Source organism: Canis lupus, chromosome 11 (assembly GCF_003254725.2).
Source record: "Canis lupus dingo isolate Sandy chromosome 11, ASM325472v2, whole genome shotgun sequence".
Lineage (NCBI taxonomy): Eukaryota > Metazoa > Chordata > Mammalia > Carnivora > Canidae > Canis > Canis lupus.
In genome coordinates, this window is record NC_064253.1 from 13,867,299 (window position 1) to 13,886,822 (window position 19,524).

At 37.9% G+C, this 19,524-nt stretch overlaps 1 protein-coding gene across 1 annotated transcript in view; it reads right to left on the bottom strand.

The window, feature by feature from the left end:
• Nucleotides 1-19,524, bottom strand: part of LOC112650522 (bromodomain-containing protein DDB_G0278469-like) — a 78,677-nt gene that overhangs the window by 21,628 nt on the left and 37,525 nt on the right. Inside the window, exon 2 of the mRNA XM_049116011.1 lies at nucleotides 17,414-17,582. Within this exon, the coding sequence (XP_048971968.1) occupies nucleotides 17,414-17,582 (169 nt within the window). The remainder of the gene's footprint in view (nucleotides 1-17,413; nucleotides 17,583-19,524) is intronic.

Below are 19,524 nucleotides of genomic sequence, written 5' to 3' on the forward strand. Positions count from 1 at the left end.
GATTAATGATTGAAGTGGACTATAATCCCAGTTTCTGAGTTCAGAGGGCAGCCAGTGGACAAGATTTCTAGATGTCAGGCATGAAGTATCTTCAGATAGAGTGAAGGCAGACTGTGGACCTCTGACGGATTTTCTTGGTTTGCAGTTTGAATATCTTTGGTGGTCTTTCTGATTGGTTCACCTAGCAACAATCACCAAATATTGTCTAAACATGAGTTGTTGTGGCAATTTCTCTGAAGTTTAAATTAAGTCATTCACATAAAGTTTGCAGGATTTCAAAGAAAGGGGCAGCTTTTTTTCTTAGCGATTCCACATCAAAAGAGTAGAAGAAATTGGAGATTTGTAGTGAGATATTTGAGGAAACTAGAAGAATTCAGGATCCATTCCAGTTACAGGTATGTAACAAAACCTCAAAGGCCAGAATCTGAGGGACTCCTGGGTGGCTCAGTGGATGAGCTTCTGCCTTCAGCTCAGGTCATGATCCCGGAGTCCTGGGATCAAGGCCCGCTTTGGGCCTCCCAGAGGGAGCCTGCTTCTCCCTCTGCCTATGTCTCTGCCTATCTCTCTGTGTCTCTCATGAACGGATAAATAAAATCTTAAAAAAACCCAACAATCTAGATTCTGATATCTATAAATATACATTATAGTTTCTTTTTCTTTCTTTTTTTTTTTTTTTTAAGATTTTATTTATTCATGAGAGACACAGAGACAGAGGCAGAGGGAGAAGCAGGCTCCATGCAGGGAGCCTGATGTGGGACTCGATCCGGGGTCTCCAGGATCACGCCCTGGGCCGAAGGCAGGCACTAAACCTCTGAGCCACGCAGGGATCCCTACATTATAGTTTCTACTGAAACATAATTATTCTCTCCATAAGCAACCCCATTTCTACCAATAATAATTATGGTAAAACTAATTTGTTTGCAAAATAAGTCTAATCTTATTAAATTTGGCCTCATTATTTTATATAAATGCAGCAAGGATAGTTATTGAACATGTAGACTCTTTTAAATCTGCTTTGTTGGAACTTTTCATAAGGAACCCCCGACTGGACTCTTAAAAGCCTCTTGACACTAGGAAGTCAAGCCAAGGATGTGCCATCAGACTTCGCCTGCAATGTCTACAGATTTTGGTGAATTCCTCTCTTCTTGAGGTCCCAAGATATCCTAAGTTTCCTGTATCTGCTAGGAAGTGACCTTCCTTACTCACGTATTGGTAACTCTGAGCAAGGAGGAACCAGGCTGTTCTTCCCAGAGGCTTTGCAAATGGCTCCATAAAGTCAATTTAGTTTCTTAAAGTTGTCTGATTTTGATTTAGGGAGATATGTCAAAAATATCAAGTGGTTTGGACACTTGGTTAAACAGGATCACTGATCATTATGAAACAACAGTTACTTATCTATTTGGCCAAAGGGACATAAAAGATATTAAAGGCAAATACAGAAAGTCACATAGTTGTAAGCAAAACTTAGCTCTTTAATATTAAGAAGACTCAGTTTTCTTAAGTGATCAAATACTAATAATAAAGATAACATGAAGCACAGGAAATTATTTTGATAAATATATTTATCAAATTTTTGCTTCCTAAGCATATTATGTAAAAGGTAAAGAAAAAAACCTTTCAATCTCTCATCAGGAGCAAAACATAGTTGAAGGAAATTTTGTCCTTTGATCAGATAAAGGTAAATGTAAATGAAGTTTTAGTTTTACATACATATATTACTGATTTTAAAGTTAAATTTAATAATTTTTCTATTAAATTTATTCAATTTAAGCCAACCTGACCACATAAGGTAAGATCTTTTTCCTCTCTGTCCTCCCAACTTCTTATTTAGTTTATCCATTACTTTCTTCTTTCCTATTTTGAAATAACCAGTTTTACTTTGGGACAAATTCACTTTCTTTTCCCTGAACAAAAATGCATCTTCTTGTCGCATATATTTTCTTATTCCAAAACACGTCCCACTTTCCAGGCCTAAAGTTGTTTCTCTTATTATTTCTAGTAGCTTTCATTACATGCATTAAATAGAATTAGAAACCCTAACTTCTAGTGAAAACTAATAAAAAAGCAATTGTGACCTATACGTTATATCAGTATTCTTTAGAGTCAAAAAGTTTTTAAGTATATTTCATAATTTCTAGAAGCATATGTGCTTTTTTTTTATTTTATTTTTATTTTTTTTTTTACATATGTGCTTTTTTATAGTGCAGTCTTTCTGTGTGACACAAGACGTGTTTACTAGCAGATTCAAATCTATCTTCAGTTCTACAATAGGTAGCCAAAAGTAGATAAACCTACATTTAATAATTAATATTTCACTGTTTTGTCTTATTTGGAAATGATCTAGGTACTCGATAAATTTTTATCACGTAACAGCAAAATTCCAGAGTTTCAAAGTTACCAAAAAGATCTTAGAAGCCGTTTTTAAGAACACACTCCATGAAACATAACTGTTGCTAAAAGGTTCAATTAAGGAGTGCCTAACTGGCTCAGTTAGTAGAGCATGTGACTCTTGATCTCCGGGTCCTGAGTTTGAACCCCATGTTGGATGTAGAGCTGACTTAAAAAAAGACAAATAAAATCTTAAGAAGTTCACTAAAAATCTTATCCCACTTAAACCTATAGAATTTACTTGCTCCTAACAATTATGTTTAGATTACTTATGAAAACTCTATATTAGACAAAATCTCAGCCATCATTCTGAGGTACTTTTCTTGCTAACAACTTTTATGACAGGAGAAACATGAACTTACTTAATAAACACTGTCAGAATAAAAGTTGTATGTATTATTTCAGTGCTGATAACTCTGAAGACATACCTATTTTAATTGGACCAACAATCTTAAACTAGCTTTAATGGTGAATATTTTCCCAGGTCACATGAACTTGAAAAGCATTTGGATTAGATTTTATTCTATTTATTTTATTATTTTTTTAAGATTTTATTCATTCATTCATGAGAGACACAGAGACACAGGCAGAGGGAGAAGCAGGCTCCATGTAGGGACCCCGACGTGGAACTCGATCCCGGGTCTCCAGGATCAGGCCCTGGGCTGAAGGCGGTGCCAAACCACTGGGCCACCCAGGGATCCCTGGATTAGATTTTAAATATTTCTAGCAGTTTCAGGAATCTTTAATTCATAAGTTTTTGTTTTTAAGGCAATTAAATAGGGCCTCTTTTATAAATCAATGTGGTAATACCATTTGAAGGTAGAAAAATATCTCACATCTATAATGCACATATACAAACACTTAGCAATATACAGATAGATACAAAGACCTAAGAACTTTTGTTTGAAAATTTTAACCATGAGATTGATAGGATAATGCAAAATTCACTAGTTTTTAAAAGACCATTTGGATCGAAATTTTGTTTTGGCAGCTAGAATAAGTTAAGTTTGCCTGCTCAGATGGCAAAAGCTTTTTACTAATACTTGCAGAAAGAACATTTAGGACTTTTCATTAGCCCAACTTCCAAATGTTTCCTTTTTATTCCCATTAAGAAGAGAAACTTCTCCCTAAATTTTACATTTCAAAGGATGGCTTTTAGGTCCTCAAGAAGATAAGGAGTAGGCATGTAGAAAATCTGTATCACAAAGGCACATAGATGGTATCCGAGTTTTCCCCAATAGACTTATTGTTTTTGGGTTTTTTGTGTTTTTAAAGATTTTATGTATTCATTTCAGAGACAGCAATGAGCAGGGGGAGAGGCAAGAGAGAGAGGGAGAAGCAGACTCCCTGCTGATTGTGACCTGAGCCCAAGGCTGATGCTTAACCACCTGAGACACCCAGGCACATGTCTAATATAGTTTGGGGGCATATTTAGCTATTATCAGAGGTCTAGGATATTTACTATTAAATTTTTTCCTTCTTTTCTTAAGTACAGGACTGTTATGTTTCCAATGTCCTGACCTTGCACAACATTTGCAAGCATTTTGAGACTAGGAGAGATTTTGTTATTGGTAAGAATAAGTGGACTTTGAACTGTTCCCAGAGCTGCATCTCTGATTTTGTAGAGATCTGTAGGACAAAGACAGTTGTTCCCAGTTCCTTAAAGAATTGATTGTACCCTGAAAAATAACAAAAGACTAATATTTTCATTCAACTACATATTTTTTTTTTGAAGATTTTATTTATTCATTCATGAGAGACAGAGAGAGAGAGAGAGGGAGAGGCAGAGACACAGGTAGAGGGAGAAGCAGACTCTATGTAGGGAGCCTGACATGGGACTCTATCCCGGGTCTCCAGGATCAGGCCCTGGGCCGAAGGCAGGCGCTAAACCGCTGAGCCACCTGGGCTGCCCCTCAACTACATATTCTTTAATTTCCTTCTTTATATCAGGGAGATTTCCAGCTATGATGTAAATGAAAATATTTCTATATTCTAGGATTTCAGGGTTGGAAGTAGTATGCCTTAAAAAGAAACTGAATAAAGTGTTCAACAAAGGCCTTCAGATACTCACCTTGTTTCTGAGTAAACGATTCAACCTGAGATCTATTCACCTTAGTTGGAGGAGCTTCTGCTGTTGCTTCTATCAGCCCCAGAATATCAGCCTTCTGCTGAGACATGTCCAGGTCATTTGTAGAAAGGCCTGGGAGAAACTCTAGCCATTTGTTTCCTCTGGGGGAGGGGACTTTCCTAGGGGCCATTTGGCTTGTCTGATAACTACAGTATAATCATGGGTGGGAAGAACATCCCTTCATAAGCAAACTTGGTCCCTGTGAGCAGAGCTGTGAGTGGCCACTAATCTTCCTAATTCCTCTCTAAATTTGGTAGCATCTTCTGAAAGTGGAGGTAAAAGGGCTTTGTAATTCAGAAGATCTGCTCTAGCTTCGTGAACTCTTTGTGGTAGGTGTCCAGGATACTTTCACAAAGGACATTGCATAGGAAGTCCTGAAGCTGGCAGAGCCTAATTACAGAGCCCTGGAAAGTAGGAGTGGTTGTCAGCGATACAAAGCAAGCTTTACTGCCCATCTGGGGTATTTTTGCTAAATTCACTTCCTGGCTTTTAGTGTTTACATGACTAATCCATGTATCCATGGCCTGGACATCAGACAGAGTGCTTCCTGTAAATCTTATAAAGCGAAGGAAGTCAAAACAGGTGTAGGGGCCTAGGGCTGGCTTCCACAAGATGGGCTACTTTGGCATGAATATTATTTTGAGCTAAAAGCAATCAAAACCAACAGATTCAGGAAAAGCTCTTTGTCTCCCTCCCCAACTGCCTGCTTGTACCAGGAAGAGAGCTACTAATAGAGATTCTTCTTTACTTAAGAAATGGTACCTACATAATAGGACAATCTTGGCTTTCCAAACATCTTTAATCTTTCTGCAAATGGTTTTCTTCCACCTGTATCCTCAGACCCCCATCCCCCTCCTTAGCTCCTAGAAGCACCATGTTGCTCTCCTCCCTTTGGAATTTCCATGCCTGTGTGGAATCCCCACAAGTACATTATTAAATTGGACTTTCTTCTGTTAATCTGTCTCATGTCAATTTGATTTTTAGTCCAGCTAGAGGGACCTTGAATGGCAGGGGAAATTCTTCCCCAACACAGGCAACTATATGTTTAAAGGATTTTCTGGGAAATTTGGAGGAGCTTTGAGATCTAAGGAAATTTGCTCAAATGATGGGGCTGGATTTTGACAGTATGGTTGACTAGGAGCCCAGAGATCCATAAGATCTTCTGTTGGGTCAGGGAAAGGAAGTTGGGGATAAAAGGGAATATAAAAAGGTGGAGAAGGGAATTTACATTAGATGTGGACTTTACTTTTTGTTCTATGTACAATTTTTGTTCTTTCATTTTATTAAGTAAGTCCTTAAAGCTACCTTTATACTCCTCTGTATCTACTTTCCAACTTAGGTCTTTCCATAGGTATCAATAAGGCAATTGTTTGAAATGAGAGTTCTCAAAAAAAAAAAAAAAAAAAAAAAAAAAGGTTTCTTTTAAATATAGCCAGCTAAAAAATCCATCCTCAGGCCCCTGATGAGAGGGATCTCATATGAATCTTCATAGCAATCTCAAACCAATAAACCTTTTTATGGCTTAACCATGGATGCAGGAGGCATCCCACATGATGGTGCAAAGATGCAGCCCTTATAATCCAAAAAGTTTACTTCCAAAGATAGCCAAAAAAAGGAGTTAGACCCATATCTAGCTGCAAATGGAGTACAACCCACATTTCTGTCCAAATTTAATAACTCAGAGGAAAATAATGACAATCTCTGAAAAGGAATTAACAGAAAATGAGACTACTCATGGCAAGTTTTTACCCAAATTGCTATACCCAAGGGCCCAGTTCACCCAAATATTTTCTCCTGATAATCTAAGTTTAAAAAAGAGTGACTCCTGGGTGGCTCAGCAGTTGAGCATCTGCCTTTGGCTTAGGGCATGATCCTGGAGTCCCAGGATCGAGTCCCGCATAGGGCTCCCTCATCCGGCTGCCAGGGAGCCTGCTTCTCCCTCTGCCTGTGCCTCTGCTTCTCTCTCTCTGTGCCTCTTGTGAATAAATAAAATCTTTAAAAAAAAAAAGAAGAAAAAGTACATTCAGCATTCTTGCTTCCATCAAACCCTGCAGGCAGAGATGCGGGGAACTGTTGCAGTAAGAATTTTGACCTGCTGGCTTTCATCAGAGGTTCCTGGATGTCTCAGCTACAGCAGCTCAGAGTGAACAGTGTCTAGCCAGGGAATGTCCTGTTGTGGTCACCAACTGTAGGGGCAGAAGAATTTTCCTTTCACTCTTCTAGGTTCTTTGGCCTAGTAATCAAGTTGACATGAGGCAGAGGAATCAGAGAAAATCAGAATTACGTATGTAGGGAGCTCCATAAAGATATGAAGACTCAGGGCAGCTCGGGGGGCTCAGCGGTTTAGCTCCGCCTTCAGCCCAGGGCCTGATCCGGGAGATCCGGGATCGAGTCCCACGGCGGGCTCCCTGCATGGAGCCTGCTTCTCCCTCTGCCTGTGTCTCTGCGTCTCTCTCTCTCTCCCTCTCTGTGTTTCTCATGAATAAATAAATAAATAAATAAATAAATAAATAAATAAATAAATAATCTTAAAAAAAAAAAAAAGATATGAAGACTCAAAAGGCAGCGGGGTAACAGAGGCTTACATAACACCGGAGCTAAGGGAAGGGGCGGGAGTCTAGAGATGCAAAGGAGAGGAAGGCCATTCACAAGAAGGTGGAGGAGAGCTTTAGAAGATAAAAGTTGCCCTGTTATGCAGATAAGTTTCTTAGGTATAAAGTGCTTATAGCTCTCTTTCTGGCACAGATCCCATCTCCAATTTAATTTAGGCGGTTGAGGGCCTAGTGAAGAGCTTTTCAAGAATCTGCTGGGTTTTGTCTTTAGCTCAAAATAGTCCTTTTGCCAAAGACACATATTTTAGCGTGGCAGGATGTGCTTCCCTTCATCGCTGAATCCTAGATCTGGGATCAGTTGTTCAGTTTAAACCAAATTATCCCCTGGGAGAGATACTTTTCAAACCTCGAATTCACATTCAAAGTATTTTTCTACTTCTAGTGCAAGGGAAGGACTGAAAGCAACACAGGAAGCCAGATTTAAGGGGGGAGATTGACACCTGGGTAATCAGAAGGCTTTGTTCCCTAAAGCCCAGTTAAATAGTGTTGAGCTATCACTCAGTGCTAACAGCAATAGTTTTCTCTTGCATTGCTCTAAAACCAACTACTAAATAATGTTAGGATATCTTTGAGGCAATAATGTGTAATCACTCACAGTTCTTTTGAAGGGAATGTGGTTAAGATAAAAGAGCCCAAAGGCAGAGAGCTTTTAACTACCAGCCATTCAGCAATATTACTTTCCACACTCCCTCCCGCCCTACTCTCCTCCCCTGTAACCCTTGGTGTAAATCTTCCTTCTGGATTAAGTGTTGGAGAGAGAGATTGTGAAATCACTTAAAAAAAAAAAAAAGTTAAAAAGTTCTTCTTGTTGCTGTTGTTCACTATATCTGTTGGCTTCATTATATTTTAAAATATCAGTGTGGTAGAGAGTGTTCTGAATTTTGAATTACTAGGTTACATAGCCACCTGTTGTGGAAGAGGATTTCCATCCATCATTTAGAGGACTTAAGTTTCCTCCAGAGCAGTGGTTTTGACCCCTAAGGCAGGTAAAGAAAGCCACTAATTGAGAGAGAGGGAGAGAGGCTGGCAAGTGATTTCTCTCAGGGGCAGTACTACTATCTCTTCTGATTATTTTGCAGGTCTAGAGAGGGAGCTGGGAAGAGAGTCTCCAATGGATACATGGGGAATTACAATGTTGTCTGGAGAGGTGTTGGCCAAGAATGGAATCCCTCACAATTGGCAGGCATGGTCCAAGCCAGTATCGACAATCCTTTGAGTACCATCAGATGGAAGTGTCCATGGAGCAACTCTCATCTGGAGTGGCCTATTCGAAGTTTTTCTTTATTGAATTTTCATGTAGCCCTGCTTTGAGATATTAATAACCAGGAGATTAGTCTAAAGTCAAGGTCTAGGTGCTCTATCTTCCTGGGGGGTGGTCCTTTTCTCAACCTAGCTCATATGGCAGCTCTCCTAACTTCTTTGTGCTCCAAGGCCTCTGAATTGGACTGTTCTTTCTTAATTCTCAGCATCATTTTCCTTTTATTTTACTTCTGAAAACACTTCAAATATAGACATTTTAAAAAGCAAATGCCCTCTCTGTGCTTCTTAAGGGATTTGCAGAGGTATGCTTGTATCTTTACTTTATGCATACATATCAAGTTTACCTATTTATCATTTATCAATCTATTATCTATCTCAACTATTTTATAAAAGGACCTATAACACACTTGACAACTGACAGTTGGTCAGTTAATAAAAAAAGTGGCCAAGGTAGGAATATATGAAAAATGAAACATTTACTAGAGCAACCTCTTTATGAAGGGATGGGTCGTTTCCAATGATTTGGAAATTTTGCATAGTTTTTCTTCCACATACTCACGATGCATGGTCTATAGTTTCTAGTTTTTATCTCTTTCAAGAAAGAGTTTATAGACAATTAACAAGCAATGCATAAGTAGAATCATTCTCAGTAAGTGATTCTTACATGTTGGTACCTGAGCCACTTGGAGGACTTGTTAAAACACAGAGTGCTGAGCCCCATCCTAAGTGTTTTGGATTCAGTAGGTCTGGAATGGGGTCTGAGAATGTGTGTTTTTAACCAGTTCTTTCAGAACTACCATGCAGATTTTCATCATATATCACAGAAAGTATGTCATAGTTTATAGTAAGAAGAAATAATGTTGATAAGTAAGAAAAGTTGGTTAATAGAAAGTTGACAATGAATATAAATATATACATATTTTTATATACTTAGATATACAGCAATCCATATTCACATGCATTTTTTTCCCCTAGCGCATTCCTACATTGACATACGGTGTGGATAATGTGCTATGAATAGCTGACTTTACAAGAGGAGGAAGGAAGTCCTTTAGGAAATGAGATTGTTCCTTAAAACCCTTCCCCTCCACACTGAACAAATTAAGTTCTCAGGGCTTCTTTACTTCCCTGTAAATCGGGCATGATTGCAAATGCATTACAGGGTTCTCCTAAAGACAAAAGGTGATGGCATATGGTAGTTTTTTTTCATGGTAAGTTGGGGAAACCCATAAATACATATTAGAGAACAGCTTCATGAAGTCTTTTTCACATTTTAAAAATGAATATATATTTTTCCTTTTTCATCTGTTGTAGATCTATTTGTTCTAATACCAAAAAATTTTACATAATTTGACATTAACCGGGATCCCTGGGTGGTGCAGAGATTTAGCGCCTGCCTTTGGCCCAGGGCATGATCCTGGAGACCCGGGATTGAGTCCCACGTCGGGCTCCCGGTGCATGGAGGCTGCTTCTCCCTCAGCCCGTGTCTCTGCCTCTCTCTCTCTCTATCTGTGTGACTATCATAAAATAAATAAATAAATAAATAAATAAAAATAAATAAATAAATAAATAAATAAATAAATAAATAAAATAAAAATTGACATTAACCATGTTTATCTTTTGATTTCTGCTATGAAGAACAAGTATTTTAGTTTGAGAAACTTTGGAAAATGCTTTGTAGGCAGTAAGGTATCACACACAATTTTCACAATTTTCTTATTAATAGGTGTTGGGATTTTTTGGGAAAACATGTAGAACATTCATTAGTATACCCAGTGACCTGGATATCTCATTTACAGATTTCTTGGAGTAAAGTTTGGGTTTTAAATAATCAGACATATGAAAAGATTTTTTTTTGGTCTAGATGTTGGCTCTAATCTTAAAATTTTACTTACAAATTGAATTTTGATCTACAAATATTAAAATCATTTTAAGAGTGTAATTGACCCATGGATTTATTTAGCTCTCTCTCTCTTTCTTTTTTTTTTTTTTTTAAAGTAAGCTCTATGCCTGAAGTGGGGCTTGAACTCATGACCTTGAGATCAAGAGTTACCTGCTCTACCAACTGAGCCAGTAATGCATCCCTCATTTATCTCTATCTCTTTTTAAACTTTTATGTAGGTATGTATGTATGTTTTTGAGAGAGAGAGAAAGACATTTAGTGCACAAGCAGGGGGAGGAGCAGAGTGGGGAGGAGAGGGAATGGGAAAGAATCTCAAGCAAACTCCTGGCTAAGCATGGAGCCCAATGCAGCGCTCAATCTCATGACCCTGAGACCATGACCTGAGCCAAAACCAAGAATTGAATGCTTAACCAACTGAGCCACCCAGATGCCACTACCCCCTATTTATCTCTTAATAAAGTAATAAATTAGGAGATAGTGAATGAATATAATACCTAATGATTTCTGTTACATCATTACACAGTCTCGATCATAATCAATATTTTAAATGTGTATCTAATATTTACAAAACAGTACAGTTTTAAGTCATTTCTAACTAAAAGAACTTGAAAACATATATTCCAATTTATGCATAATACATTTAATTATTATTTCTTGAACACTTCCTCAACTAATGCTGAGCCAGTCTCCATGAGGGAGGCAGAGATAAAAAGGACACAATCCTTGATTCTTGAGAAACTAATTAATTTTTTCATTCTAGCAATTGACCAGAGAGCTGCTAGACTTTTTCCCTTTACAGATAACAATCTACTTAAAGCTAATAATCATTTTTTGAAAAAGATTTTATTTATTTATTCATGAGAGACACAGAGAGGGAGAGACAGAGATACAGGCAGAGGGAGAAGCAGGCTCCATGCAGGGAGCGGGATGTGGGACACACCCTGGGCTGAAGGCAAGGGCTAAACTGCTGAGCCACTCAGGGATCCCCTAAAGCTAATAATCTTAATAGCATGGCTAAACTAACTGGTTGGGCAAATGTGGAGTCAGACAGAGGTTGCTATGAATCCCTGCTCAGCCACTCCCCAGGTATGCTATGGTGGGAGAGTTACTTAAATCTTCCCACTTGCCAGTTTTTTAATCTGTAAAATGGGGATAATTCATTGTGCAAGGTCTTGTGAGGAGTGGAAACAATATATTTTAAACACAGAAAAAATAGTAATCAACATTTAGATCTTCCATAGTGCTTTTTCCTATTTGCTCACTGACTAGCTTGAGTTTGTAAGTTGGTCTGACACAGGACACAGGAAGATGGCTGCCTTGTTATAGGCCCAGATCATGGTTCTGGGAGCTGCAACAAGGAAGACAGGGCCAACAGTGAGTTGTGAAAGGAGAGTCTCCTGTGGCTGCTCTTGTCAGAAGATGGCAATAGCCATCCTTCCCATTTATGGTGTCATGTGCTGCCCTGCCCATCAGCAAAAGCTAAAAAGGGAAGATAGAGTTCATCTGTAATTGAATAGAACTTGAAGTTAACTTTATGGGTCAGCTGGGGGCATTCCACAGTTTTACACTGGAGATGGAAATCCAAAGTAAGCTTTTTTTTCCTCACACAATTTTTAGTGGGTATTAAAAACGTTTCTGTATAAGAGAAGCAAAAGGCTAAGCTCCATTCCTTTCCTCTTTTAATTTTTGAAGGACTCCAAAAGTAGATGGGTAATAGATATGAGCTTAGGAAGAGTTCACATATAAATTCTGGGGAAATAAACATCAAACTGGGAGTACCAATACTTTATTTATTAAAATATTTTATTTATTTATTCATGAGAGACACAGAGAGAGAGAGAGAAAGAGAGAGAGCAGCAGAGATACAGGCAGAGGGAGAAGCAGGCTCCCCGCAAGGAGCCCAATGTCAGACTCGATCTTGGACCCCAGATTACGCTGAGTCAAAGGCAGAAGCTCAACTTCTGAGCCACCGAAGTGTCCCTCCAATACCATATTTAAAGACATGTACATTATGCATTGATCCATGAAGACTTTATTCTTAATGTCAAGTCTTCAGGACTGCATAGCCAAATCAAAGATTGATGGATATTTCAACCATAGATAATGATGCAAAAAGATAACAGCTCACCATATATTTTGATTGTATCTAGTTTTCTTTTTTTTTAAACTCTTTAGAGATAAATTAGAAGTTTTACACATGTCTTTTTTTTTGTGTGTGTGTGTGTGATATGTAGAGAGTGATGGGAGTTCAGAACACATTACACTGAAATATGACAACTAGCATGTCGACTATGTTAAACCAGAGGAATTTCAGAAGTTGCAGATATAGGAAGAACTCTGACCTTGCCCTTCTTTCTTGAAGCAGGTCATAAGATCCTAATGTGGGAGGAGCTCTTCTATATCCACAGCAAAGGAGCATCCCTATCTCTGAAGATGGAGGCACATTGAGAGGAATCTGAAAGAACAGGCCTTGCTAAGTGTTCCCCAGTTTACTACTCTTAGCTCAGACCCTTTTGTCCTGTCACATTTTCCCATGACTTTCCACTCTTCTTAAACCTAGTATGAAAACACACAGGCATAGCTGTTTCTTTGGGTCTTCATTTCCTTATGAAGGCTCCTATGTCATGTAAATATTAAATATATTAAATATATGTAAATATATTAAGTATATTAAATAAATGTATATGATTTTCTCCTGTTAAGCTGTCTTTGCCAGTTGACTTTTCAGGCCCAGCAATTCCTTGAGAGGATTGAGGAAAAGTTTTTCCTCCTCTCCAATACATATATATGTGTCTAGCAACTTATGTATTAATTCAACACTTGCTCTTTTATATTACTGGCACCAAAAATCTCACCAAGAGACCACTAAAAATTTACTAACATCTAAAAGTAGAGTAAGTGCCCTGGGGCACATTGTTCATATATTCCTTTCAGTTAATCTCCTCTACATTTTGAAAGCCTGATATGACTAAGAACAATAGATTTTGACTCATAGCAATTCACACCCAAAGCCCTTTGTCAAGAATATTCCAAGTTATTATTTGTGGATTTAAAAGCAGTCACATCACAAATTATATTTCTTAGTCTCCTCTCTTCTGCCCTAGCATATAAAATCTTTCTTCCCTCCTCCTCCTTCTTTCCCCACTTGTGTGGCCTTAGTCTATCTTGAATCTTTGACCATTGGACTGAGATACAATTCCTGAGCCCTCTTTAAAAAAAACATACAGAAAAAAAAAAAAATACAGGATTGGATGTTCTATGAATTTGATTATACTATACAGAATAGAAACAAATTATTTATCAGTAATTAGGTATGGCCTTTATTTCCCCCTCCTTTTTTTTCTAAAAAGTTTGTTATCAAGGTCTTGATGGTAGTATAATATTAAATTACCCTTATGGAAAAATCATATTTGATTTACAAAATTTTTTCTCTAAGGATGTAATTTACCTTTAGTTAAGAATCTACCTTTAGTTAAGAATTGCCCATGTTGGGATGCCTGAGTGGCTCAGTGGTTGAGCATCTGCCTTCAGCTCAGGGCATGATGCCGGGATTTGCGATTGAGTCCCACAGCAGGCTCTTTGTACGGAGCCTGTTTCTCCCTCTGCCTGTGTGTCTGCCTCTCTCTCTGTGTCTCTCATGAATAAATAAATAAAATCTTAAAAAAAAAAGAAAATAATTGCCCATGTTAGTTGATAATTAATGCATTTCTGTTATTTATCAGTAACTAGTATTCAAATGTGGACCTTAAAAAAATAACTAAATTCTTTTCATGAGAGTCTGAAAATATTATAGGCAATGTATTAAAGCTTATCATTTGCAAATAAAAAGAAGTTACTTGCCAAATTTATAGTTTCTCATGTAAGAAATTAATACAGATATCCTAAAATGGATCTCCTTATTTATTCTGGCATAAAATTTTCTGGCACAGCATTGAAACTTACATGTGGATACACATCAATAACAAATCATTAAAATCTAAGTTAAGGGCAACCCGGGTGGCTCAGTGATTTAGTGCCTGCCTTCATCCCAGGGTGTGACCCTGGAGACCCAGGATCGAGTCCCACGTCGGGCTCCCTGCATGGAGCCTGCTTCTCCCTCCGCCTGTGCCTCTGTCTCCTCTCTGTGTATTCTCATGAATAAATAATAAAATCTTTAAAAAAAATAGGTACTATTTAAAAAAAAAATCTATGTTAAAAACTCAACCCCAGAACACTCATTCTATCAGTCAACTTTCTTCTATCTTTTGCTTTTTAGGCAAAAAGTGTTTTGGCAACCTTTCTAGAAGCAGCAAGGTGCTCACATTGGACAAGTTCTGGTTCAGAGAAGTACCATTAGATTTTGTCAAATGCAAAACTCACTCCATCAACAACCAAATGAAACACCAGTATCTGTGGTTCTTTAGTTTTCCTTATGCAGAAAAAAAAAAAAAAAGAATATATGCTCACAACAAGCACATCAAAACAAATAGTTTGTCATAGTTTTCTTGACAAGGAATGACTGAATCTCAAAAGCAATTTCCTTTCTTTCTTTTTTTTCTTTTAAGATTGATTGATTTCAGAGGTAGAAATAGAGAGAGCATGAACAGGAGGGGCGAGGGAGAGGGAAAAAGAACACAAGCAGACTCGAGGCCAACTGTGGAGCCCAACAGGGCCTCAATCTCATGACCCTGAGGTCCTGATTTGAGTGGAAACCAAGAGTCATTCACTTAATTGACTGTGCCACCCAGGCACCAAAATCTCAGAAGCAATTTCTAAGGTTTGGATATAGGGCTTACACAAATAATAGTGGCCAAAATTCTTCAAATATGATATTTATTCTGCACTACTGAAGCCTGCTCAGATTTAGTTGAAATTGCTCCCACATCATCAGAAAAGGAAGTATTTACACAGAAATGGAAATTTCTTATTTTTTTTTTTCCACCTGGAACTGAAATTGTTCACAGGTCACAGCTAAAAGAGAGGAAAATGTGCAGATTGATTACTCTTTTTTTATTTTCTCAGCTGGGCATCGCGCATGTCAACGGAACATATCTGTGCAAAAACAGCACACTTTTACATTCAGGAAGTGACATTGCAGAACGAGCTTTTATAAAACAATACTCCATTTTCTGTGGTTTGGGGTGAAGCCAAGGCAAAATTTAGATTTCTTATATTTCATAAATGAACTCTATAATAAACAAAACTAAGTCTGTAAAGTAGATGTATAATACAGCCATTGTGTGGGATTCAACATGACTGCAAAATATCACATTTGACAAAATTAATGCCGCTGAAAATACTTGCTGCCAGCAGCTCTTATAATTACAAGGAAAGGCAATTGGTAATGAATTCTTTTAACTCTGAATTTCAAATCTCAGGACTGAATGTTGCCCATTATTGGAGTTCAAAGGCAACTATCTCTAGAATTGTTCTTTTAATGCTTGTTGGATGGTTTTAGTTGTTCTTTTCTTGTAGGCACACAATTGTTGTCTTGATCTTTGTGATAAAAAGAGCTTTGCTAGATCTTTGTACTGAACCCAGTTGGCTTGGTAACATGCCTGTAGTCAGAATTCCAAAGTGGGGAAACAAAGGCTCAGAAATTATAGGCTGAGAACTGTTTGTTCAGGACTGTGGGAATCTTACCCTGGTCTGTGGGACCAATGGACTCTCTTCATTAGATCCACATTCATCCATAAACTCCCCGATTCCTTGCCCTTTTGTCTTTTCCCAAACTAGAGCTTTCACCACAATAAAAACAAATGTGACAACTTCTTTTATAAATCAATTCCTATCAAAATTCCCAGTGTGCTATGATTCCTGCCTTTCATGTCATAATTCCAAAAGGATGACATTACTTATTCAATGTTACATTCATTTCCATAATGAGAATATGTCAAGGGGCAAGATGTTACTTAAAGGGGGGAAAAAGAACTGCATTTAGGCCTATTTGAATGGTGAGGACTTAGCTTTCTCACTGTGCAGATACAGACCTTTTCCCCCAAGTTAAGGAAATAAGCAAATATAGTTGAGTCCAACATGACGATTTTAGACTGCTTACTCTAAAAAATTCAGTCCAAATTGAAGTATAATCCAGTGCAATTAATTTCACCAGAGAGCACCAGAAGATGGAAGGAGAAACATAGCAATTTCATTTCTATTTTTTTTTTTTTTTACACAGGGTGTAAAGGTATTCCTAAACCAACTGACACTATGTCATCTGATTAGACAATTGTGACTTAGAAATGCCAAGAATTTTCCTTTGTGTGCCTACATAATACAAGTTGAATTCAGCAGTGTTCATATAAATACTTTAATTACATTGAAGCTTTATCAGCAGGGAGTCATGGGAAGTATGTGAAACACTGGATAAACATTTTAAAAAGCAAGTACCATTCAAGGTACACAAAAGACAGGACAGTCATAACAACAGCAGCAACCACAACAAACTAGGGAAGCTGGTAGCTCAGGACTTTTTAGGAGCCTGGGATCCAATTGTTTTTCTTTTCTTTATATTTCCCACCATTGTTTTGGGTAAAACACCAAAACAAAACAAAACAAAAAAACCCCCAGAATGATGAAGCCTGACCAAACTGACAAAACTGAAAGAACTAAAGAATTCTAAGTAGTGTCCTGTGAGAAAAAGTCGAAGGAGGCCCGGGTGAGAGTAATTGAGAGAAATTGAATTCGAGGTGTGTTTAGGCTTGGATGTGAGGCCTAACAACTGAGGCAAGGATCAACGTGAATTCCTTTTAGGAAAGTTTCATTAATGTTGTTTAAATTGGACAGAATGCCTTCCTGATGCGAAATAGCATCTGGACCCACAACCATGGATCATTTCGTTTTCTCTGTGGTCCTAGCCACCTTCAAAGTTTCCTTCTGCAATTTGCAGCCCCTGAGCATAATGGAATGAAAGTTTAATGTGGTGTTAGATCCAGCGTTACAACTTACACCCATTAATTATTGACTGAGCAATTCACGGTTTCATACAAGGAGGAAAATAAATAATGAGAAAGAAATCATGCCACTTACCTTGAGCGGAACTTAGAGTGTACTTTTCTTTCTTTATCCTGAGTGTCATGGAGCTCAGAAGCCAATCTAAACTTCATCACTGCAAAGGTGATGAATTATCACTGCCATATTTACCTTTTCCTTTCCTTGGTCTTGCTTTCTGATCTTTTCCTCTCTTCTCCTTCTTCTTCTTCTTCTTCTTCTTCTTCTTCTTCTTCTTCTTCTTCTTCTTCTTCTTCTTCTTCTTCTTCTTCTTCTTCTTCTATTTCACAATATGTATATTTGTTAAATGCAGCTTTATTTCCTGACAATAGATAGAAATTGGAAAATTGGATAACTATAAATACACACCAGTACAGTAGGGAAAACACATTATGTGGGGAAAAAAAAATTAAACACACTTCTCAAGCAATGTCCATGTGGGAGATGGTCAATGGGGTGAGAAAAGTGTAGGAGAACTGAGATTTTTATGGATTCTGGGTTCTTTTGGGGCTGGATTTGTCTCGTCTGTTTGTTCTGTTGTTGATCAGATAATCTTTGAGCACAATATTCTGTGACTCAACAAAATAAGTAGTTTCCAATAAACGAAGAAAACTTTATTTTCAGATTCTCTCTTTGAGCATGTGAATTAAGAAGAAAAAATTAGGTGCAGACCGTGGCTTAACTCACGAGTCTCCATTCTGGCTGATCTTCAAAATCCTTGTAAACTTGCAAAGCACAGCTCAAATGTATTGATTGAGAACATTTTGCACTGTGGTCTGGAAGTTTGTGGGTTTTTAAAATTTTTATTTATTTATTCATGAGACACAGAGAGTGAGGCAGAGAACAGGCAGAGGGTGGGACTCGATCCCCGGACTCCAGGGTCAGGCCCTGGGCTGAAGGTGGTGCTAAACCACTGAGCCACCCAGGTTGCCCGAAATTTGTGTTTTAATTAAAAAAAAAAAAAAAAATTTAACAGGATCCCCCAGAGGAATCAGATGAATGGCCAAAATGATCCAACTAGATTGCCCCCTGTTTGGGTGTTTTGTTGTCATTGCTATGAGGAAAGGGTCTTCATTTGGAACCATTAAACCAGAGCCACAGAGCCTACATTTTCCATACCTGCATGCTGATCACAGTTACTAGATAAAAACTTACAACCCCTGGTATAAGCGAATACTCATTTGATACAGAACTGCACAAGCAAACCTCTTATTTTTACAGCTTCTACTCATTTTGTAATTTTTTCTTCACTTCCCTTGTGTTATATGTAAAAAACATTTAATTCTCATGTTCATCTCCCAGCACACAAAAATCTAGGAAACTTTTTTCCCTGTCAGCTTAAGAAAACTGGTTTCAGTGCTTCCATAGATTTTATAAGCTAGTGATACTCTTGAGTTTTCTCCTTTTCTGTTGAACTCAAAGTAAGTTTCTCTTGTATGCGAAAGGACACCTTACAGACTCAGTGAGAGACATTCTCAGTAAGAAATTCTCAGTAAGAGAATGTCACAAACAACAGGTGGTCTTTCTGCATGCTTCACAGGAGATGATAAAACAATCTTCTGGGAATACTTTGTGTTTTGACAAGCTTGTGTCTGCATTAGGAAAAGTTTCTGAAGAGTAAAAAATGGCTCATGTGCGTGTTTTGCAAAGTTATTTCCTATTCTTGCTGGGTGGAGCAGAAATTCTCTGCTGGCTTCACTCCTGTCTCCACAGCTACTGGTCTGCTTCAAGCCACCATAATCTCTCCACAGACTCAGAGAACTTTCCTAACTGATCTCTAGGAAATTCTGGTCCCATCTCTCACAGCAGACAACATAAAATGTATAGAACATCATTCCAGTCCCAAACTCAAGAGCTTTGTAAGGAAAGAAAAATCTCTCCCCCTACCCTTCTTAGGTTCTCCTGCCTGGACTCCATAAATCAGATTGGTTAATTACAGATCAGTAGGAGAAAAACAAACAAATTTATTAACATGTGCATCATATACACATGGGTGTGCTCAGGGATGACTAACCCAATGGTGAGGCTAGAACATACCACCTTAGGCTAAACAAACAAACATAAAAGGGGTTTTGGGCTTCTGGGCTGGGGGGACAAGATACACTGGAAGGGGACCAGGAAAAGTATGGCAGATAAGTTGTTTACTAAGCTTTGTTATGCAAATTTAAGTCCACTGGGAAGTGCTATGAAGAGTCCTCCTCCTCTAAACTTAAGAGAATTATCATTATAAATGGAAATTTTCTTTAAAGATCTAAGTTTCCACA